Source organism: Mytilus galloprovincialis, chromosome 4 (assembly GCF_965363235.1).
Source record: "Mytilus galloprovincialis chromosome 4, xbMytGall1.hap1.1, whole genome shotgun sequence".
NCBI lineage: Eukaryota > Metazoa > Mollusca > Bivalvia > Mytilida > Mytilidae > Mytilus > Mytilus galloprovincialis.
In genome coordinates this window covers 44,494,976-44,520,709 of record NC_134841.1, presented here as the reverse complement: position 1 = coordinate 44,520,709, position 25,734 = coordinate 44,494,976, and the positions used below count along the sequence as shown (strand labels likewise).

Genomic DNA, 25,734 nt, shown 5'->3' with positions numbered 1-25,734 from the left:
TACCAAAATTAGGATCAAGATATACAAATAAACAAATATCTAATTTCAATTGTTCATTTGTTCATTTTATCCGTGTAATTGTAATAATATTAAATTAGTAAATCTGAAAATAAAGATTGTGATTAATGTTAATTTTTTTTAAATTTAACCCATATGATCTAATAACATGTATGGTCAGCTCGTACTGGACCATACGCGTATACTCATACGGTCCGACCGTACGCGTATGGTCGGACCGTACGAGTATACGTATACGGTCCGGACCGTACGCGTACGGTCCAAATACTCATATGGTCTGGAACATGTATATTGTAACATAAATTGTGATGACTGTAAAAGCCATTAGTAATGAGTTGTGCTTGTTAATAATTACATTTTTTCTGTGCGAAATGAACAAAAACATATTAAAACACAAACTACAAAAGAAAATCATCTTTGACCAAAGAATTTTGCATTTAGGAGTTTTTCAGTTGCAAATGATTCTATGCAGGAGCGTTAATTCTCATGAAATGATACATTGGTCTGTAAGAGTCAGAAATGGATCCGAAATTTCGCTGTATTGTCCGAATACACCACAACATATGCACCTAACTCTAAAAAAGTAGTAAGTTTCGGTAAACCAACCATACTTGGACCATCTCACGTAAGGATGGCTTAACCGATATGGCCAGACTGTCCAATTACCGCTGGGACGAGTTCGATATGACACCTCGTAAGAATAATCATCAAGAACATTCGGCGGAACCAGCCATGAAACTTCGATTGTATCATCGTGTCTTCTTATTACTGACGGTTTGCCTGGTCTCAGTGGATATGAAAGTTCAAAATGATTACTTTCTTTATCAGTAAATTTTGAAACGAACATATTTATGTCCTTTTTCACGGTTTTTCTTATGCTTGAGATGTTACTCCTTATTGATTGTTTACGCCGTGCAGCATTACAATTATCATCTGTTTCTAGGTCACCTAAAAATAATTCAATTGGTGGTAATTCAAATTTTCCAATATTCTGTGTATTCGACTGACTATTAATACTGGAAGAAGGAATTTTTCTAACGCATGTGTCAAGAACATTTATAACTGTTCTCATTTCTGACAAGTTGTTATCTAACCTCTCAGGACTTGTTGATGAATTGTCGTATTCATCTAAGAGGTTCTTGACGTTTCCCTTTACTAAATCTGTTGATGTTAAAGCGATAACTTCACGAGCGAGCTGACTCTTGAGCATCTGTTTAGATTTTTCAACAGTGGCTTTCATTTCATCTACTTTTTGTCGATATTTCTCATCGTATTCACATGTAGGTCTGACCGTAAGATCGTTGCATTTCATTTTTAGGACTTCTATTTTCTCAAATTTATCCTGAATTTGATTGACAAGCGTCACACCAAGAGGCTTGTTCAGGGTAACTGTCTTATTTGTAAGCTTATGCAAGGGATATAACAGTACATTCATTGGTACACAGTTTTCTCCCTTTTTCCCTATTTTAGAAGGTAACGTTTTAAAAGCTGTAATGGCTTCTTCAAATGATTTAGGTTCGGAATCCAGCGGAATATCACCATGATATGTTATTTCAACCTTATCCAGTAGCTTTTGTTTTCCTTCTTCTGAATTTGATCCACTTGAAACTTTCGGTAGAAATTTAACCATTGCTTCGAGTTTTTTGTTAATTTGCAATTCATCTTCTTTATCAGTCGTGTTTCTGTCAAATACGAATATAGCATCTACCCCATATAGAATACCAGCAACCACGTGAGTGGCATTTTCTAAATCAAGGACTCCTGGATGTAAATGCCGATCAGACATTATTTCTTTTAATTGAAATTCTTTGAAATGAGTTCTACATCTGTATTTGAATGATACACGTGATTGTCGTGTGTATTTTCTGTGATTTTCTAAGTATTTAGCTGATCCATGAACTTTAAACATACCAAAGAAAACGCTTAGCTTAAGATCAGCATTGATATCCAAGAATGAGGTTTTTGCAGATATCGTATCTTCTGCAGTAAAATCAAAATCACACCTAAAAAGAAGAAGACTTAAACACTTTAATTTTATAAATAGCTAAACTATAAATGAAATATTTCACTTGTCAATTTTTAGAAAAAGGACATTGAATATACCAGACTCATCAGTGGTAGTTACTTTAAAACAGTGAAAATGCCAATATACCGGACTTTTTCATGTTTTAGTAATTTGTATAAGAAAAAGAATTAAAACGTTGTTCAAAATCTAGCTCAGGTTTCTTTGGATAAAAAACCTTAAGTGTTTCAAATTAATTCAATACTGACTAGTTCCTTTACACAAAAAGATAGTGTATATGATATTCAGTCAGTACACAAGTTCTGGCAAGTTGATTGGTGGTACTCTCCGGTATGAAACGTCCACAAGCAATGGTTTATAAAAACAAACATCAAAGATACCAGGCTTCTAATTTTAGCTGATTAGATTATGAATTTAGAGATCTATGAAAACCATAAATTCAAAAAATAAGTGCCAAAATCTGTGTAGGTCAGACTAACATCTTTTATTATAGTCCGACGAAAAGATGTATTGTTTCATTCAAGGAAAAAACAGTTGATTACTTACATTACTAAATAAATCGTACTAAATATTCGTTTGCCTATCTCATGTTAGAATGTTTCGAATTGTTTCAGATATGTTTGCTGATTTATCATCTAATGGCCAAACATTTCTACGTTTTATTTGTATGGATTTAACCAATTTAAAATTGGTAATTAATTCAAAGAATTTAAGAGCAACCCGTCGGTATAAAATGTAACCTTTATATTTTTTATATGACTTACAGAGGTTGAGGTTGTGAAGCAGTGTATGATTCTATGCTATTTTCATCCCATATTGCTGTGTTTGACAATAAATTGTTGGTTCGACAGTCATACAGCATTCCTAGTTTAAAAGGTCTGCCTAAGGCTGGAATTTCTTTTTCTTCCATGTTCGTGCAAAGGATTTCACCTAAATGAAATAGAAATCAACTTCATTAAAGTTTCTAATATGATGAATAATAGATCAAATATATTTGGTCTATGAGTTTCAACAACACATGTAACTATAAGTAAACGTTCTGTTGAGATAAAATCTATAATAACGTTATACACTTTTTAAAGATAGTTTGAATTTAAGACAAAGAAAAAATATTTTTGACCTAACATTTAAATCTGCCAGATCTGGAGGCATATCGCAATAATGCTGACATAGTGCATATATGAACATTATAAAAGTTTTATTTTGATAACGATCTATAAAACAAAAAACTTTTTTAGCTCAATTCTATAATATCTGCTTATATATTTTAGATGCTTCCTCGAGCTCCATAGCCTTAATTTACAGAATCACCTTAGCGAGACATGTATTCAATTAATTTTGATTTCAAACTTGGTCTGAATTAAAAAAGTATAAACAAAAAATACTTAAATCAAATTTAAATTAAAAAGGCAGAAGTTCATAAATAAAGCCTGACAAATCAAAAGTATGAATATATCAATCAAACAGAACAAAAGAAAAATAACTGCCATATTCCTGATTGATCCAGAAATTTTCCAAAGATAACACATAAAAGCTATAGATTTCGTTAAGAAACTAGGATTTTGTTAATTCTTTAAAAAGCATATTAAGGAACTTTAACAACTGTTACGTGACTTGATTTTGGAGTAAATGGTAATCCATTAAGTGTACCTCAACCATATTACCAAGGCGGAAAAATAAATTACATCGACTATTTCTATATTTGCTGCTGAAATCTTAGCGATCGGCCATTTGACCTAATACTTGAAAGGTGGGGTTTTTTTTTTTCTTCTATGCACACAGGTTTTTTTTTTTAACCAACACACCAATCTCAAATAATTATCTGAACAATATTTTTTCTATAATGTCATTTACAAAAAATGTATTTCATGTTCCAATTAACTCAAGTTATAATTCAAAAACCAACAAACTTTTCAGCATAATGTTCCATTTAAACTGATGTATCGTAAATAGAAAAAAAGCAAAATCACAAAGATACTGAACTCCGAGGAAAATTCCCAATCAAATGGCAAAATCAAAACGAATGAATGAAATGGCTCAAAAACAGATATTCAGCTTTGTCTTTGATGAAAAATGGGTTGTTTTTTTTACATGAAATTGACATTATTTGTAAGGTCAAGGTCATTTGACTTTATATGGTTGAAAACTTCATATTTTGAGTTTCGTAATTATAACGTCGTTTTGAGGAATTATTTGTGATCAACTATTTAGAAGTTAGTTCTAATACAAAAATCTCCTATTAAAAAATGAGCCGAATTTGTATAGGTTTGTGCTTTGACAGAAAATAGAAGAGAAAAACAAATCAAAATTGAAATCCAGATCTAATAAAAAAAAATAATTGGACCATATCCGATCCTTACTAGAGGTGTATTCTTTAAGTACGAAGTTTCCTCTTTCAGTTGATACATATTTTTTTGTGTTCGGTAGGATGATTGAATACATTGTAATCTGTCCCTAATCACTGCACTATTAAGGAAGCGAAATTGTTTTAGATTGTTATTTGACACAAAATAATATAGGAAAAAATTAATCAAAATTAAAATCCCTCAAAAAACAAATTAAAGATTTAAAGTTGACCTTTCACTTTAATTTTTAGTTTTAAAATCCTGAATGAAATCTCTATGCTTTAAATCAAATTGTTTTAAATAAGACAACAATAAAACTATATTTACATTGAAAATGTTAGACGTGTTTGAGCTTACTTTTTGCCATTTCATGAAGAACTTCCCGTTTTGAATTTCCGTTGCAGCTCGGTATTATTGTTACTTTACTGCATGTTATTCCATCACATCACTTTAAAAGTTTCTTTTTAATTTTGCATCGGGAATAATTGTCAATATTAGAGCAATAAGTGAAATAAGGCATTAAGCTTAAATCGTACACAATAAGCTATCACATAGGCAGTAAGTATATTGCCTTAATAATGTTAGGCATTACTCTTAAATCCGGAAAGCTATGTACAGACATTTTAAACAGATATGCCTCTATAAAAAAGAAGAGTAAATAAAAATAAATATTTAAAGCTATTATACAAGTGGCACATAATAAAATAATAAGAACTGAAGTTTGAATGACAATTATCTGAACTAAGTAAAATATTGAAAACAAAACTCATTTAATAAACCTCATTAAACATATTTCGTGTTGGATAGTTGTCTCATTTGCAATCATATCACATCTCTTTATCTTAATATTGGTAGAAAAAAATAACGGCAGCAGTTTTAAACCGTTGTTCAAAAGTCATTAATTGATTGAGGGAAAGGAAACACATCAAACATCAGAGGAAAACATAGAAACAACAAGAACAATGAAGGGCAATAAAAAAAAATCAAACATACATAGAAACGAACAATTTGATAACAACTGCCCCGTTCCTGACTTTGTACAGGAAATTTAACATAAAAAAGGTGGGTTTAATCTAGTTTTATGGCTAGCCAAACTGTCCGTTTATGTGACAATGTAAAAAATATTGCTAAAATTACAACACTATGTGACAGAAATATAGCACAAACACACGTTTCAAGTTCAAACACTCAGAACTCCTCCAAGGGTCAACTGCTTAAAAGTTCTTGTCGATATGTACATCTACATATTATGTCCTTAATATTCATCCAAATTTGATAAAATTACGATGTTTGGATTCAGAAGAGTTGCGACGACTAATTATTGCAGAAGTATATTTAGGCCAAATGTTTAAGTTCAGAGTGGAATAACTCCTAGAAAATAAGTTGAATTGTTATTTCCAGTAGATATTGACATCTACATTGCATTTCCTTAATATCTACAACGTTTTATGAAATTTTGCTGTGTGGTAACAGAGGAGTTGTGATGACAAACAGTTGTAGTAGTTAATTCTTGTCAAAATCATGATTTCTTGTCAATGTGCACATATAATGTTCTTATCATCTGTAAAGTCTCATGAAATTCAGTTGTTTTGAGAGGAGTACAATAATAAGAACAAAACTAACGAACTGACGGACGAAAGGACAGACTGACGAACGGACTGGAAAAAAACATCCTACCCAAAACACCTTTTTTTGTGTGTTATCTTTAAGATTATAAGCTACGTTTATTATGTATTTCTATTAAGTTTATAAGCTACGTTTATTATATTCTACGCATTTCTACAATTGGTGTACTTATAAAATTGAAAATAGAAATGGGAAATGTGTCAGAGAGACAACAACCCGACCATAGAGCAGACAAAAGCGGATGGCCACCAATGGGTCTTCAATGCAGCTAGAAACTCTCGCACACGTAGTCGTCCTTCAGCTGGCCCCTAAACAAATATGTATACTAGTTCAGTGATAATGGACGTCATACTAAACTCCGAATCATACAGAAGAAACTAAAATAACAAAATCATACAAGACTAACAAAGGCCAGATGCTCCTGACTTGGGACAGGCGCAACAATGCGGCGTGTTTAAACATGTTTTTTAAGATCTCATGCATACTTGTGTATTTCATTGACTTTCAAATTCGTAATGCAATATATAACTACATACCCTAAACAAAGTATTAACAGGCGGAAAAAGAAAAAAAAATATTAGAATAGATATTTAGAAAATATGTGCTCTGAAAGTTAATTTCTACAGAATATAGTTCGCTAAATGTAAATAATATTTGTATTGATTTATTATAAATGTGAACTTAATCATATCTTACCTGTTTCTCCGAATGCAATTCCAGGGTTAAAACCCAATGCTACGTCGTCATATGTGAATTCACCGAACGGACGTTGTTTAAATACACGATCTTCAGGATACAAAGGTATTTCAGCTTTTCCAGTTGAAGGTAAGTTGCAATTTACTGAAATCTACTTATGTTTTGTATTGAAAAGAAATTGTAACATTAAAACATTATAATTGTTCATTTAGACAAATGATTTATATATCAATGGTATTGATGATCGTTTCAATATATTCACATTAATTTAGATAAATAAGAAATCCATATCTTCCATTATGAACAAATACATCATATGACACTTTAACATTTTATCAATATTGTTCCAAAAATTGATTCACTAAAAAGTCAGTTATCTTATTTAAAATGATAATTGCCAGTCTTCAAATTTGCGGGAAATGGTAAAAGATATAAAAAGTTATCAAGTATGACAAGTAAATTTTTTTTTGTCTGTGTTTCTATAGAGAGAGAGAAAAAAGGCAAAATATACTTATGTGACATTCGAAACAAATTGAAAGAGGGAAACTTACACTATATGGCAAAAACCAAACGGCAAAAAATAAAAGCTCACGAAACATACCATAGCAAATTTAAGACGGACTTACACGAACCCCACTTAAAGCTAGGGTGATATCAACTTGTTTCTGAAATATAATTAGATCAAAAATATTAGATATTATCAGATTATTACATGGCATTTTTCATGTTGCATGTATTATCAGCCTATGTTCAATATCAGTCCAAGAGCCGCATGTTTTTCACTGAAAATGAAGCATTGAGCACCGGAAGGCCATGCGATAACGATACGGAAAGGCATGTGATAACAATCGAAGCATGTGATAAACTTTTCATATCAGCCCGCTAAGCACCAATTCGAAAAATATGGAATATACGTTAATTTAATGCTATTGTCATACGGTAAAAATCATATGTTATTTAGTCTAAGTATATGATAATGTTGTATATTAAAATTGATCAACGATATTGGATATTTGTAGCGTGTTCATGAATTCTGATTCCCTTCCAAAAAGCAGTTAGTCAAAAAAATCCATTATCCATTTGCTTGATGGATAAGGGTCTTTTAGTTCTGAATATTCCTTGGATGTTTTGCTATTTTTCTTTAGGTAATGAACTTATTTGAACATAATAACTTGATTATTATGAAGATTATTAAGGGAGAAAAGAGAAGAGCAGTAGTATTAGTAAAGAGTAAAACTCATCAACAAATATACAAATAACACCGTGTTTTGTTTTCGTTGTACGTATGCATTACCTTTGAGTCTATACAACACATGAATAAGTTTACAGAAACTCTGAAATTTTCCTTTTTCATCGCAGATTACATGTAGCTATATCAAATATATAAATCCATAGTGCGATTGTTTTAGCCTTGTGACAAAACACGTGTCGAGGTAAAATTTTGTTTTAAGTCTTTTGACAATCCGATGTTTATCTCTAATATCGAAATGAAAATTGAATAAAAGACACGCTATTCGTCAATACAGACAAATAAGGCAAAACTGGAAACAAACGTCTCTAAGACAGTTTGCAGTCACTAAAACATGCTCTGATCAATTGATATAAAAAGTATGTTTATACCGTCGATGATAGGCGGATGTTCTTTCTGGTAACCGCTGATGAAAACATAATCATACAAATATACTTACACAAAGCTGACCATAGAAGATATAGACTTTTTCGATCAGAGAGGGTCATTTTTGTATTTATTTATTTTTGGTGCTCCTAGAAACAAAATTTAATCCTGGTATATATGATGAGTTTATTTACAACCACTGGGTCAATGAAACTGTTGGTGGAGTTTTAATTCCCCGAGGGTATCACCAGCCCAGTAGTCAGCACTTCTGTGCTGATATGAATTATCATTGATATAGTCATAAACCTTACCTTCTAAAAGACAAAAAGAAAAAGCACCTTGCGAAATTCTTTAGTTTTACTTTCCGATATATTGATGATGTTCTATCATTGAATAAACCATATTTCAGCCAATATTTACATCTCATATATCCCAGCTAACTTGAAATTAAGGATGCTACTGATACTAGAAGGACTGATTCATACCTTGATCTTTTCCTCAATATTGACGCAGATGGACGACTTCACACGAAAATCTATGATAAACGGGACGATTTCAACTTCCCAATTATCAATTTCCCATTTATCAGCAGTAACATACCCTCTGTCCCTTCGTATGGTGTTTACATATCACATTTGATACGTTATTCTCGTACTTGTTCACACTATACGAACTTCATATACAGGAGTGTGCGCCTTACACAGAAACTGCTTCAACAAAGTTATGTGGAGGACAGATTAAGATTGACACTCCGTAAATTTTATGGACACCATCACGAATCAGTTGATCCATACGATGTGTCTTTGTAGATTGTGGTTTGTCATTACGTAGTCTTATCTTTTAATTACCAAACGTGACTTATTCAGGATTGTGACTGTTTTGCTGAGTGTGAATTCGAATTACTATGAAACGTGTTACGGTACTTGTCTATCCCAAATTCATGTGTTTAGTTTGATGTTGTATTTGTGGTTCTCGTCGGATTTTGTCAAATTTGTTTACGTCTTTTCTATTATATTCATGTGTTATGGTAAAGAAAATTAATCACCGCATTCATTTATTAGGTCTTTCCACCTTTCCGTGGAAACCCCTATTGATTTTGTTCTGATTATTATTTTTTTTTTCTTCCGCCTAAATTTTTTCTTGCATATTGTTGATGTTTCAAAAGATGTCGCTTAGATATTTGGAATATGATATCGTATAGTTTATACGCTTTAAAAATTTTCAACCGCGTAACAAAATACTTTACGTTGTAAGCGTTATCTCCCCAAACACTGTTTTTCTTGTGGCCACTACTCCTTCGCAACCGTAAAAGATTACGACAAATTTATTTTACCAAATTGCTCGTTACATCTTCAGGATTAGTAGTTTAGTTTCGACCGAAGCTATCCGAAGACTCGATATGACAGTTATGCCCCCTTTAGTATTTGATATAAGTGAAATGCATTTCTAACTGGTAAACCATAAGTAATAGAGACCTAGGGTCTTTTGATTTGAGATCCTTGGTCCAAAAAAAATAAAATAAGGTCAAGGTCAAAGGTCAAGGTCATATTCTACATTTTTATTTTGGCTTATTTTTACTTATTTTCAAAACCTTATAACATATCAACATCTTATTTTCACTAAATTGTTAGTTACTACATGCCGTTACTTATAAATTTTGGTTGACAGGGTGCGCAAACAATAAATAGGAGTTTTCGCCCATCTTATATTTAGAATTATGCGTAAAGTGATATAACTCATTAACTATATATAATAAAGACCTAGGGTCTTTTGATTTGAGATCCTTGGTTTATGACCTTGAAATTGAGGTCAAGGCCATAGGTAATTTGCACGTTCTAGATTTTGACCTTTGCTTTAAATTCATATTTATACATTATAAAGCCATAGGAACTGACATTTTAGATTGATTTTTAATATTTTGATAATAAAATAGATCTTTACTTGTGGAAAGACCTTCAATTGTTCTTTGAACAATTGGTTTTTAATTAGATTTGATTTTGTTCAACGTAATCGACGATGATTTACGTTTGAAGTTTGATTCAAAACAAACTGGACATACATATATTATAGTTAATTGCTATTAATAAGTATTGCAATGTGCATTGTGTTTAAATGTACAATCGGTATTAAGTTCTATTATAATCTTAAACCAATCCTAATTCTATCTTACTTTTGAAATATAGTTTTTCAAATGTGACGTCATTTTTGGGATGTTTCAGAAATTCAAATGTGACGTAATTTTTGTGCCTTTTCACCACTTCGTATGTGACGTCATTTTAATGATTTTTTGCGTTGAGGCCTTGGCTAAGTCGGGTGTGTCTATTTTTCTGTGTTGGTCTCTGCATTATGTATTCGGGTTTTGTTTTCTGTAATTAGTTAATACTTCAGTTTCATTATGTATATCTTTTATATTCATTTGATAAAATTTACTGTTTGCATAGCATAAATTGTTCTAAATAATAAGGATGTTCTTTTCCCAAGCATAAAAACATAGCCATATTTGACACAACCTTTTTTAACTTTTGATCTTCAGTGCTGTACAACTTTGTATTTTTTTTCACTTTCGATCTTTTATATCTGGGCGTCACTGGTGAGTCTTGTGTGGACGAGGCGCGTTTTTGGCGTATTGAATTTAAAACCTGATGCCTTTTGTTATCTACTAAACATGTGTTTCTTTGTCTAATACGTTCTCCTATTTATTTGTATTGTAGTCCTGTAATATTATGTTGTCATTTCAATGTTATATTTAACATTGCCATTAAAGTGCGAGTTTTGGCATGCCACAAAACCAGGTTCAACCCACCATTTTTATCTTTAAAAATGTCCTGTACCAAGTCAGGAAAATGGCAATTGTTATATTATAGTTCGTTTCTGTGTGTGTAACATTTTAACGTTGTGTTTCCGTTGTGTCGTTTGTTTTCTCTTATATTTGAGTGTGAATTCACATTACTATAAGACGTGTCACGGTAATTTTCTATCCCAAATTCATGTACAATTTGAATCATCTTCAAATAAATCTAATATCTATTATTAATGATTTGAAATGGTATTTATCTCACAAAGTATGCTTACTTTAGTTATTTTTTAGTCTCGAATTATATTAGATTCATTGTCTCGTTATATTCCATTTGAATACATTGACGTCCAAAGTATTTTTCGTGTTTTTTGCTATGCTATTATGTTTCGATCTGATGTTTGAAATTTAATTGATAAGAAATGATGGAATATTTGCACAATCACAAAAAGACATAAAATCGAAATAAGCTCAAAAACATAGCTGATGTATTACTTACTATGAATGGAATGACTACATTTTTATCGGTTTTATATAATAATATTCTTGTTAATTTCAAAGGTGTAGTATATACAGAGAATCAAACGAAGTATCAATAGACAGGAAGACAAAAATCAATTATACATTTGTCTTAACTCTTTTAACTTTGGTAAATAAAGAATCGACTCCAATTTTGATTGAGCAATAACAGAAGAAGCGCATTTTTTAGAGGAAAAATGCATTGTATTCGAATTTTCTTATTCAATACTTCTAAAGGTGAACTGTTAGTCCCCAATGAAATTTTATTGTCGAAATGTATTTTTTAATGAAAACTAAATATGAAGCATCATACCCTATTCCTCTTTATTATATATATTCTAATTGTTCGTATTAGACATAGAAATTTGATTGTGAAAATGGGAAGGATTATATGATATGCGTTGAGAAATGTAATCTCCGTACGTGGGTAAAATTGGCGAATTGTTGCTACGGTGAGAAAAATCATTGATTTTAAAAATGAAATTGTTAATTTGATTCAAGAACTTGCCCTAAGCAACAGTAGACCAGCCCTTTTGTCAAGAATATCAACTGATTGCCATCTTTCTACGCCAAGTTGTAGTTTTATCTAAATTTGAATATCAACTTTACAATAAATCTTTTCTAAATCGTTATTTGAAGTTCCCTATATAATTAAATGTTAACAATATGACTGCTGTGACCAAGGACAGTTTTTTTTTTATTTGATCCCCCCACCGAACATACAGCTTAATGATCACACTTGATAGAGGAAACCTTGTACTATAAGAATACGCCTGTCGTAAGGATCAGATATGGTCCAATTTCTTTTAAAAAAAACTAAAGGTTTTTTTTTTTAAATTGACGAATTTCAATTTTGTTTTCTTAATGAATGGCTTTTATTTATTTTGAATTTATTGAACCATAAAATTAATTTTTGACTCTTCACATTGAATAATCCGCGAAATCTCTGACCAAGTTTCATTCTATGAATTTTTGACAAAGGTATTAATGTCTGAAAATTTCAACCTTAAAATGTATCTTTTTTAAATAAAGCATTTGCTTTATTGTAACAAAATAAAGCATTTGCTTTATTGTAACAAATAGACTATAGACTAGCACAATATGTACTAGCAAATGTATACAGAATGCCATATTCACAGCAAGGAAGTATTAAATCAAAAACAACAATTGAATGTATAATGGTTCAACATTAGGTTGAACATAAACTTAATATGTATCTTAATGAACTACGTACCATATTAAGAAAATTGATCAGTAAAATCCAGAAAGTAAAAAAAAAGTATTATTTTGGTCATAAAAAGCTTCAATACATAACATTCCATGACGGTTTGACAAATTATTGATGCCTGAATATTTTCTACCTAATGCGGGGTTCACACATTGCCGATTATTGCTCCCGTTTGAGATAAGACAGCGATACGACACGAAAAGTGAAAAAGTCGGATTAGTATCCTCAATTATCTGGAATGTCCTATTATTGTCTGAACGCAGTCGTTTTAGTTCGTAACAGATTCCTACTGGTCGGGAAGGATCCGAATAGTTCGGCAAAGCACCCCGACAGTTAGGTGCGTCCCGTAACATTCGGGGAAACCCAGCCGATTTTGTCTAGTCGGATTACAATCGTGCCTATGTCGTGACAGATTCTGCTGTATCGGATCGAATTCATAACAATGTTCTGTGTATTCGGGACGGTGTCCTGTGGAACGGGAATGATCTGGAGAAGTCCCGACAATAACAGAATACAATACGACTGAGACCAGACAAAGCCGTTTGCAATGCGATAGAGCCGACCGTGATAGGATTACGTTCCGACAGTACCCGATCATCCCGATTATGCCGACAGTTTTCGAACGGATAACTTCCGTCAGCGTCGGTTCACTGTCTTGTCACTATCTGATCTCTGTCGGATTACATTCGGTAGAATCGGGACGCAGTCGTGACAGACTCGGTCGAATTTTACCTGGCGAAAGATACAAATCGAATTTCCATCCACGATTCACAGGATCTTGATCAGACTTTTGACAAATTTTAATCGGGAATGGTCCTGTCAAGGACGGCAGTACAAATCGTGAATGTGTGACCCCAGCTTAAGACTTTATCAAATAACCGAAGTCCATTTTCCAGTGAAGTACGGAAGAATGATGGGGAAAATATTTAACTCTGAACCCTCAATAAAAATTTGTCCAAGAAACATTTGAATTCCAAGAAAGAAGTTTTGACAAAAGTTATTGGTAGTGTCTGATAAATAACTTAAACCACAGACTGGCCCTTAATGTTGACACCGCCGAAGACGGAATGGAGGATCGGTTCATCGATCTCGCTTCCGCAACAAGATGTCGATAAATTCAACAGAAAAGTGAAACTTATGGGTTTTGAGACGCATTCGCATACGAAACGTCTACCACCAGTTGCAGCGACCGTGTGGTAGTGAAGACTTGTCAAAGATAAGGGCTTTTAAGTTGGTATTTGAGACATTCGTTTCAACTAAATCAGTCTTATAAGAGGTGCTCAAATCAAAGCATTTTTGAAGCATAAATCAAAAAGGAATTTCAAAGGTACTGGAACAAAATGTCCGAAATGTCGTGTCATACGACTTTGCTATCTATGCATAAGGCAGAATAAAAAGTTGTTTTTTTTCAATAGTTTAACATTTTGTGCCAAAGAAATAATATAGCCAATATGGTAACAATTTCAGATTGGGATGATGGGACATGTGAGATCTATAAAATGTCATAACTGACTTAAGAAACCGATGTCCATAAAGGATTAAACAATTTAAAATTTTGACAGTAGAACTTGTGAAGTGAACATTTCAAAACATGCCATGTTTATTCCAAATTTGTCTATTTCCATTCAGAGTACATTACAATATAAATATAACAAAAAAATGCCTGTACTTAGTCAGGAATATGACATTTTCAATTCGTTTGATGTGTTTGAACTTTTGATTTTGCCATATGATTTGGGAATTTTTGTTTTGAATTTTCCTCGGAGTTCAGTATTTTTGTGACCTTACTTTTTATTTCTTTAAATTTTATGAAATATAATAGCTGCTTTTTATGGGCAATGACATCATTTGCCTAGTTGTCTTTGCTTGGTTTTTTGTCTGTGGGACTCAAGAACTTCGAATTTCAACCATGTGCTTCATTTTAGTAAAATTTTGATTTTAGAATAATCATTCCATGAGATGAGTTCCTTTTCATTTAATGGTTTCCAAGTTTCGGAGATTGATTGATTGTTGTTTGTTCTACGTCCAATGTCTAGCATTCCATGCATGATCAGGGAGTGAACCAATCAACAATAAATGCAATCGGTTATTCCTGTAATTATACGGTATGATGGTCGGAAATTTGGGATGCCACAGGAAAATGAAAGTATATTGGATCAGGACAGACAAAAAATAAGCAGTGCAACTGACCAATTGTTCTGAAACTCAAACAGTTGTTGCATGGAGCTCTCCCTATTTAATTTACGTAATTTACGTCTTCAATTCTGACTGAAAGTTACTATGCATTTATATATCCTACACTTTTTAAACGGAGCCCTGCCGTTAGAAATTTATTGACTGTTGGTCGAAACCAGAAAATGATATTTTTATATCCCAGTCACTCTTTGAAACCTGACTGTGTGTTCTCAACTTAGTAGAGCATAGAGCAATGGTTAATTTCCATTTCAGAGAGAATATAAACTTATACTTGAAATGAGTGTTGACGTAAAAGAAATTATGAATGAAGAGAAATGGACAGATATCATCAGAACACCAGCGTTAGGAAGGCCATTCCGTCTTGGAATGTTATATGATAGATACCATGACAACATTATTCCTGGAGAAACATTACTCAGAATGGAAGATATGGATCAGCATACATTCATACAGAGGGGAAAAGGGTATGTTCCAATTTATCAATCTAGCCTAAACATGTATAAGACGGTGTTTTATCGTATCATCTAGTGGTATTAGTAAGTGTGCATATTTGGTTATATGAAATTTTATTGTGATTGGATCTATCCTGCATCGTGCGCGATTCGATACTAAATTCCTCTTCATTGACCATCAACGCCAAAATATTGGAAAATTAATTCTTTGCTGATAAACCAAACAGGACAAAGGTATTTCAAAGCAATCAAACATTCAAGCTTAGAGGTTCAACTTAATATTCCCAACCGATTGATTTGATTTGTGATGAACTTAATAATATTTAAACCGTAAAGAGGCGATTTTTATAAAATGCTCGGCTTACACTTAAAGAGATATTGTTTCCCTTGTATTTGTTTAGTAGTACATATCCATAATAGATACCATATCCAATTTTGCTTGACCGTTGTGCTAATTTCATTCTTACATCCTTTTGTATTCTATATTATGACATGTGTATCCTATGCTTCGAATAAACAGGGGTATAAAGTTTTTACCTGTCCGTCCGTCATTCAGTCAATCCATAAGGTTAAAACTGGCATTGAATGCATAGTCAAAAATAAACAGAGGAAGATCCCTGTTGATCGTTGGTTCCCTACGTCTAAGGTAAATGTAATAATTACTAAAATAACCTGAAATTTTAACACGTTAACGGTATTCTTAAAAGTTATCAATTCTATAGTGTAGCAAGATCTATGAAGTATTTCTTATTAGATGTTGATTATATTCTAAATACATTAACAAACCTGTAAACATCTATTGCGCCTATGGTCTTGTATCCTGTCGATACTTATATTGTGGCATTGAGAAAATCATTATTCTCTCGGACATTGTTCTAATAAATTCTTCACGCTATATATCAGTGTTTTGATAGATAGTTAAACCTTGTCAATATGTTTTATATATTTGTTTAATTCTTCCTTTGTCTAGCTTTCATGAGTAGACAAAAAAATAAGATAAGAATTCCTTAATTATGCTGTTTTGTCACATGGATAACAAAACGTGGAATACATTTCGACATAATCACGTTTTATTCATTTTGACGTTCTGTGTTCATTTTTTAAAAGTTGTTTAACTGCATGGATACTGTTAACAAAGAGTCTTAACGACTACATTTGTTGCGCTTTTAAATTTTCGTAGTCTTTGTTTCCGAAGTTGAGTCCTACTAACAATCGAACAAACTCGTTTTGCCATATAATTTGGTATTTTTCGTTTTAAATAAGATTAATGACCAGATATTGATGAGTATCATTTTTCTTGTAGAACATGTCGGGTTTTATTTGTATCAAGAAAATGCAGTTCTGCTTCATTGCCTTCAATGGTAAACATTTATCGAGGGATGGAGAGAGTTAAAAATGTCTTTGAATTTAAGATCCTTCGATCTGCTCCAAAATATCATGCAATTGTCAAGATATCGTTTCAAGTGTTTTCTATATATATACGGAAATCGTTGCTAACTTCCTCCGCTTCTTTATAGTTAATCAAGTGTTCTGTGCGTCACATTACCAAAGCTCGGTACACAACAACTGGTGTATCAACGTTTTCAATGTTTACATCTATTTCTGTTTCATTTTTTTGTTCTCAATTGATAGACTCGTAAAATATTGTTTATTTTGATATTGCATGCTCATATTAATATTGTATTGTAAATTAAAGTCATTCGGAGCGGACTTCATAAGTATGGCTTACTTGTGTCCAATCCATTTTACTTTGAGTAAATAAAATATGTTTAAACTAAACAACTGGTGTCCCCTTGACTGTTTCCTTTTTCGTTGTCTTTATTTTCGTCCTTCGATGTAAAATGTGTTGTCTTCTTATACAATTTTCAATGCTTCAATAGTAAAGTCAGTTTGGAATCGGTTGTCTATCAAATTCCATTGTTCGGTAATCTACTATTTTACGACGGAGAGATATATTTCACACCGAGTGTGATATCTCCCAATTGATACGATATTCCCGGGCTTTTATTTCCTATTATGATTCCTTGAAAGAGGGTCGCAGCTCACAAGGAAGCTATCTAACTAACAGTTCCAAAGTGTGAAGTCGAAATCATCCCCTCGTTCATTTTACGGACGCCATCACGATTTACTTGACCATCATAGAATAACCGTTTCACAGATGATATCGGATATATTCCCTTTGTCGTAACTACAATCCACTTCCCATTTCACCATGGATGTGACCTACCGAATTAGACTATTTACCCGGTTTGTAATAACTTGAGCAACACGACAGGTGCCACATGTGGAGCATGATCTGCTTACCCCTCAAGAGCACCTAAAATCACCCCAAGTTTTAGTGGGGTTCGTGTTGCTTAGTCTTTTGTTTTTTATGTTGTGTCTTGTGTACTTTTATTTGTCTTTTTATTTTTTAGCTATGGTGTTGTCAGTTTATTTTCTATTTATGAGTTTGACTGTCCCTCTAGTATCTTTCGCCCCCTTTAAAAAATATGGAAATGGATATGGAAAAAACTTATTCAACTAGCTTCTTTCGATACCTCCCAACTCTGAATGTTTTTTTAATAATCTGTTGCTAATACCACTTAATTTCTAGTGGTTTTCTTTGCCGCTATAAATGATGCTATTGGCGTTTAATACTATATTTACCTTTCTTTTTAAGGTGTTCCTCCGAAGTAATGTATGGAGATTCCCTAGAAGATAAATCAATTGCATTTCATGACGATTTAAATCTTCAACGTAATGCTTTAATCGGATTGGTAGCATTCGGAAGTTCTGGAAAGTTTCTCAAAAACAAAATTTTGTCAAAAAAGCAGTTACGAGTTTCTTTGACAGCTGAATATATCATGTTGTATAAGGAATTAGAAATGCAACACTTTCAATCGGATATTTCAAAAATCAAGTCGTCTAATGCTACTCATATAGTTACAGCTATTGAATATGGAACAAATGTAAACTTCACATTTGATAGAACACTCTCAGAAGGAGAAGATGTTGTAGAAGCGAGCGGTAAATTAAAAGATAAGATAAACTGTATTAAACTCATTGAAGAATCAGATGATGTACAACTCACCATGGAGAGTAAGTACAAGCAAGAGTCAGAAAACATATCATGCACATTTTGTGGTGATATCATACTTCCAATTAATCCTACAACATTCGAAGAAGCTGCTCATTTATACAAAGAGCTGCCAAAATACGTTAAAGAGGAGGAAGCGGTTCCGGTCACCGTCTGGTTATATCCAATTCCTACTGCAACCAAAGTTTTACAAGCAATCAATAAGGAAAAGATGAAAATAACTGTAGCTGCACTTGACGACATGCAAAGAATCATTATTTCCTGCAATGACCTAATGTCGGGGCAAGCTTTTGCGCATATTCCAGGAATTCAATCCAAGCTTGATCTATTTCGAAGGACTGTTCAAACATTTAAAGTAGAATTTCAAGATCAAGTTTTCACTGATCTCCATGGGGAAGAAGACAATGCAAAGGACAAAATATCACCGTGGCTAGTTGTGATAGACAATATGAAACATTGGCTTTCTGAAAATGCTGAAATAGAAATAAGCTTGTTGAACATCTATATCAACGAAATCAAGAAAGAGAAAATCGAAATTCTACCTAAATCAGGTGTTGATGCAAAACTGTTTGAACATGATCACGTGATTATTCTAGATGTCGTGCTACCATTTTCAAGCGGACAGTACGTGAAAGAAGACCTTCATACACTCTCTAAAAGTACGACCCAAGAACAACAGTCAATTTTCAACAGAATGGTTTCCCAGATGCTGGAGCACCGACGACATGATACAACATCGACATCTTCTTCTGCGAATTCAGAAGCAAAATGCTGGTATGAAGATTCAGAAATCAAAGCAACCGTTCGGAAAAAAATTAAGCGCTTCTTAACTTTAAAAAGAAATTTCCCTGACTTTCAATTCTTTGTTACCTTTACAGATCGCCAAGATTCTGAACTACATGTTAAAAAACCGCCTTGTGTCCGTCTTTTGTCATATGAAGATGGCGAAATAGACGAAAGCAACGACTTAATGTCTTCTGAAGCTGAAGAAAATCTGTATACACGTACAGATTACTGAAATGAACGGACAATTCTTTGCTTAAAAGCTATTTGTTTATTGAACCTACAAATCTAATAATGTGTATATATTTTATGTTTCGTACAAGTCACATTTTAGACGCATTGTAAATAGATTTGTAATGGTATTTTTAATATAATGGTATTTGCTTTAATGTAATGGTATTTGCTTTAATGTTATGGTATTTGCTTTAATGTAATGGTATTTGCTTTAATGTTATGGTATTTTCTTTAATGTCATGTTTATCATATTATAAAAAGTTAAATCACAAAAATACTGAACTCGGAGGAAAATTCAAAACGGCAAGTCCCTAATCAAATGGCAAAATCAAAACAATAATCTATTATAAATTACGAGACAGAAGGGCGAGTTCAGTACACAAATCTGAAGAAGAAAAAAACATATCTATGAGGGTTGAGATCTCACAAACATGTTTAACCCATCGTATTTTTTGCTAAGTCAGCCTAAGTCAGCCTCTGGTCGTTGTTAGTCTCGTATGTATTTGTTTTAATTTTAGTTTCTTTATATGTTTTGAAGTTGAGTGTGACGTCCAATTTCAAAGAACTAGTACACAACAATTTTATTAAGGACCACCGCCGGGTGCGGGACGTTCTCGCTGCGTTGAAGACCCGTTGGTGACCATCGGCTGTTGTCTGCTCTTTGGTTCGGTTGTTGTCTCTTTGACATATTCCCCATTTCCATTCTCAATTTTATTTCGATATGGTGAGGGTGACAAATACGCGTACATCACTGTGGAATATTTCATGTTAATGCAATCTAAAAAAAAAACAAAAATAATTATTATGAAAATTTATAAAGCGCCCTACATAAAAATTACTCTAAGGCGCTGTACATTCAACATGGTAATTAAAACAAATTAAAGACAAAATCATAAACATACACTGTGTCAGAGTAAAATACTTAAAAAACTTTTAAAAAATGCCTACCATAAAATAAGGTCAATACGAAAATACACGTTAAAAGAAAAAATAGATAAAGATATAGATATATCTCGCTTTTTTGTAATTTTGATAATGCAAATGTTGAAATTAAAATAGCAATACTTTAACATGTTAGTTTTGCAAATATTCAAAGTCAATGAACCATGACTGAAGGTACATGGCTAAACAATCTCCATGGAAATGAGATGTGCCAATGCTAATAAATACAACTGCATACCAAATACCATTGACTCTTCATATTAATAAGTAGTTCCCTTTAAACAAATCTAAACACAAAAATAATGTATGTGAACTAGTAAGCAAAATTTAAAGGTCAATAAACCATAACTGAGGGGCAGGGTCAAATTATATTCATGGTAATGAGGTTTGCCAATGCTTATACAACTGCATGCCAAATATCATTGACCTACAACTAATGGTTCCCCATAAACCGACCTAATCACAAATCTATACATTGTTGACGCCGCCGACGCCACAAACAGCATAACTGTGTTTCGCTTTTTGACTCTGTCAAGCGATACAAAAATCAACAATCTAGGTAAAAAGCAAGCTAAACAAGCAAAAACCCTAGAAAGGTATACAAAAAGTTGCGTGAAAAGTTTATACAAAACAACAAAAAACCAGATGCTCCGCAGGGCGCAGCTTTATACGACCGCAAAGGTTGAACCCTGAATTGTTGGGGCAAGTATGGACACAACATTCAAGCTGGATTCAGCTCTAAATTTGGATTGCGATTAAATAGTTGACACAGCATAAGTTTCTGACACAGAATGAATGTGGTCTAATGAACTTAAAATTTGTTTTTTGCCTTTGAGCAATTCACTATGCTGTTGAATATTAATCCTCTTAAAAAATTGTTTGAAGAAATTTTCTTTTTATTTATGAAATCTGAAATGATAAAAAGCTGAGTACATTTTTAGATTCAGCATATCAAAGAACCCTAAGAATTCAATTTTTGTTAAAATCAAACTAAGTTTAATTTTGGACCCTTTGGACCTTAATGTAGACCAATTTGAAAATGGGACCAAAAATTAAGAATCTATATACACAGTTAGATTGGCATATCAAAGAACCCCAATTATTCAATTTTTGATGAAGTCAAACAAAGTTTAATTTTGGACCCTTTATTCCCAAACTGTTGGGACCAAAACTCCAAAAATCAATCCCAACCATCCTTTTATGGTCATAAACCTTGTGTATAAATTTCATAGATTTCTATTTACTTTTACAAAAGTTATTGTGCGAAAACCAAGAATAATGCTTATTTGGGTCCTTTTTTGGCCCCTTATTCCTAAACAGTCGGAACCAAAACTCCCAAAATCAATCCCAACCTTCCTTTTGTGGTCATAAACCTTGTGTCAAAATTTCATAGATTTCTATTTACTTTAACTAAAGTTATAGTGCGAAAAACCAAGAAAATGCTTATTTGGGCCCTTTTTGGCCCCTAATTCCTCAACTGTTGGGACCAAAACTTCCAAAATCAATCCCAACCTTCCTTTTGTGGGCATAAACCTTGTGTTTAAATTTCATAGATTTCTATTTACTTATACTAAAGTTATTGTGCGAAAACCAAGAATAATGCTTATTTGGGCCCTTTTTTGGCCCCTTATTCCTAAACAGTCAGAACCAAAACTCCCAAAATCAATCCCAACTTTCCTTTTGTGGTCATAAACCTTGTGTCAAAATTTCATTGATTTCTATTTACTTTAACTAAAGTTATAGTGCGAAAAACCAAGAAAATGCTTATTTGGGCCCTTTTTGGCCCCTAATTCCTACACTGTTGGGACCAAAACTTCCAAAATCAATCCCAACCTTCCTTTTGTGGTCATAAACCTTGTGTTTAAATTTCATAGATTTCTATTTACTTAACCTAAAGTTATAGTGCGAAAACCAAGTCTTCGGACTACGACGACGACGATGACGACGATGACGCCAACGTGATACCAATATACAAACAAATTTTTTTCAATTTTTGCGGTCGTATAAAAAACGTAAAAGAGAAAGGAGAAAGTCTGATTAAAAGCAATGCAATAAAATGAGTTTTTGGCTGAGATTTTAAACACTCTAGGGGCTTGCGTTGTCTTAAACTCTTGTGCTTAAACTGTTTGGGGATGTCCCAAAGAGGTGTCGCTAAGTAGTTTTTGGAGCTTGAACGTAGAGATCGGTTTGCAATGTGTAAATTGACTAGGTCAAGAATGTAAGCAGGGTCAATGCCATTCAAAGCCCAGTACACATAAGTAAGTTTTTTTAATTGTGATCTGTGTTGGACGGGTAACCAATGTAAATCGACAAGTATCAGCGTAATATGTTCATGTTTTCATGTCCTGGTGATAAGACGAGCTGCTGTATTTTGTACTTTTTGTAATCTGTTCATCGTTGATACCATTCAGCAAAATATTCCTAAAATCAAGTCTTGATGTTACTAGACTATTCAATAGGGTCTTGCAAGCGGTTGTTGTTATAAAGCTGTGAATGCGACCAATGTTACTGATGTGAAAATGTCAAGATTTTACTATGGCAGAAACTTGTCGTTGCATCGTAAAATGTTGATCAAAATATACTCCTAGGTTTTTCACGCTGGATACACTACTTATCATTGTATTGCCGACTTTGAGTTGGAGATTTGGTACGCTTGCCTTAAGATGTTTCCGTGTGAATATGATAAGTTCGATTTTATCTTGATTAAGTTTTAACATACTTTTTGACATCCATGAACTAGTGTCGGAAAGACGCAATTCAAGTTTTGAAAAATAGTTCTTCCAGTTGTCTAGCGGCTTCATAACCATGTACACATGTATGTCGTCCGCATAGCGAGTTATTTTCGCGGGGTGTAAATTTTTGTTTAATGTTAAATATTAATATTGAATTCATTTATCACCTTTAATGAATAGAAATGTGTTGTCTAGATCTCAATGAGATTTTTAAGCAAATATATAGTGAAACAGGTTCTTCTTCTTTCTTTTCCAAAGCATTAAAGTAGTTGGGGTTTGTGTTGTTCAGTCTTTTTCGTTCAGTTTTTGTGAAATTATTTGTCTTTTCAGCTTCTTGTGTTTTTTAACCAAGTCAGTTGTCAGTTTCTCCCAAAATATTGAGTTTTGAATGGGACATCCCAATGGTATCTTCCACCTCTTTCATAAATGTAGATAATTTTTTCAAAACTAAATTCATCAAAATAGACCCCGAAAAATGGGTACAGGACCAAAAAATCTCTATGGAGATGAGATGTGTCAATGCTTATACAACTGCATACAAAATATCATTCTTTAACTATTAGTGGTTCCCTTTAAACTGATTTAATAAAAAAAACTTTACATTGAAACAAGCAAAATTTTCAAAAGTCAATAATCAATGACAGTGGTGGCAGGGCCAGATTATAGACCAACCATTAGTAATACACCTTTAACTGACCACCAGAGGCAAGAAAAAAACTGTACATATGTATGGAAAACCTTCAACAGGTATGTTTGTGAACAAAAGTGATAGAAAGAGCACTTGTTTTTCATATCTGTGTTTATTTTTAGACAATTCCTATTGTTGATCATATTTACACAATTACAATTCATTGTAACAATATTTCTTTGTACAAAAAATAAATTCAACTTTCATAAACTTTCCCTCCCTCTCTCTCTCTTTCCTCACACATTCCTCCTACCATTCCATTTTGTAGATAATCTTTGGCTGATTTCTTTTTTAATCAACAACAGCACTAGCACTAACAATCTAAGCAACATAAAGGATCAACAGCAAAATAAAATCATTTAAAATTACAGTATGTGTTCATTGTTGTAGCACTACAAAATATAACAAACAAATTCCACCTATTTCAAGTTTTGTTTTTGTAAGAGAGTGGATTATCTTCAAAAATGGGATAAAAATAATTATCAACACTCATCACACGTTTTAAGTTAATATTCAAGAGCGACTTGATTCTTTTTAAGTTTTTGAACTGAAGTTTCCTTATTTTATTTCTGGTTTTACTACTTATTTACAACACACTTCAGCTTTTCATGGAAACTAAAATATTTGTCAAATGTAATCAAAATAAACAAGTAAAAATTTAAAAAAAAACCAATATCAAACTTTTGGCTTTTTTTGCAATTAACATTTTGTTGAAATAAATTTTGTTGAAATAAATTTTGTTATTTATTGAAATGTGTTCTGCCCCCCAATTGAGGACAAAAATTTATATTTCAATTTTTTCTGACTTCTAAAAAAAAAAAAAACCATTTATTTAATATTAAAGTGGTGTGTAGCTACAATTTTTTTCTTAGCCAAAGAATAATCTGCTGATCATATATCATATATACTGCAGCCAATCAAACACTCTATATCACTTTTAGAGTTCAGGTACCCTGCCTGAAACCAATTTTCACATTCAACAAAACATTACACAGTAAAATATATTTTTTGTTCTTCTTTATATCAAAAGAAAAACATTAGTTATGTACAAATCATAAACATTGTTAAAAGCAACAGATAACAATAATTCAATGATTGTGTGCAATTTATCCAAAATATAAATTCATTAAAAAGTCAACCCTATGTTTTAACATACACTTCAGAAAATCCTTAATTTTCCTGTTTCTTTTTAAACAGCAAGTACTACGTTTTCACAGTTTCATAAAAGAAGAAAAATCATACAACTGAAACCAAAATCTTTAAATGCCTCGCTCAAGACTTCAATTGAAATGCAAATTACAAAAAGAAATATTGCACTGCTTTATAAAAATGTATAAAGATTATAAAAAAACAGTCAGAAATATGACTGTGATAGATATTAAGTTGATTTTAACAATGAAGTTCTCATATCAATAACAAGCGAACTGAGAAAAGAATATGAACACATTTGGCAATTCTGCTAATTTCTATGACCATTTCCCCCTTTGAATTAGATGTCCAACTCTTATTCAAAATCCACATCATTTTTACATAAACCAAAACATCTTAGTTCTTAATCTAAATTTAACCTCGATTTCAAAAATAAAAGTGAAATCATAGGCTAACTCAAATGTACAATGGCTAAATTTAGAAATGGCAAAATGTTGTAAGCATTCAAAAAAAAGATGAACTCTAGTCCTTAAAGATAATAGCCAATGGAAATTACAACTCTGTCATGATGTGTTAAATGTTATAATACAAAATGTCACACAACTGATATCACTTTTT

At 32.4% G+C, this 25,734-nt stretch overlaps 1 protein-coding gene and 1 long non-coding RNA gene across 2 annotated transcripts; one reads left to right on the top strand and one right to left on the bottom strand.

The window, feature by feature from the left end:
- Nucleotides 1-431: 431 nt before the first annotated feature.
- LOC143072221 (neoverrucotoxin subunit beta-like) lies at nt 432-6,788 on the bottom strand. Its single transcript, XM_076247064.1, has 3 exons — nt 6,709-6,788; nt 2,806-2,971; nt 432-2,021 (listed from the first exon to the last, which is right to left on the bottom strand). The coding sequence occupies exons 2-3, from the start codon at nt 2,949-2,951 to the stop codon at nt 503-505; spliced, it is 1,665 nt and encodes a 554-aa protein (XP_076103179.1). The 5' UTR covers nt 2,952-2,971; nt 6,709-6,788; the 3' UTR covers nt 432-502.
- Nucleotides 6,699-20,063, top strand: LOC143072222 (uncharacterized). The gene is made up of 3 exons (XR_012977076.1): nt 6,699-6,837; nt 15,313-15,524; nt 18,172-20,063. It is a non-coding gene; the product is annotated as an uncharacterized LOC143072222 (long non-coding RNA).
- The last annotated feature ends 5,671 nt before the right edge of the window (nt 20,064-25,734 follow it).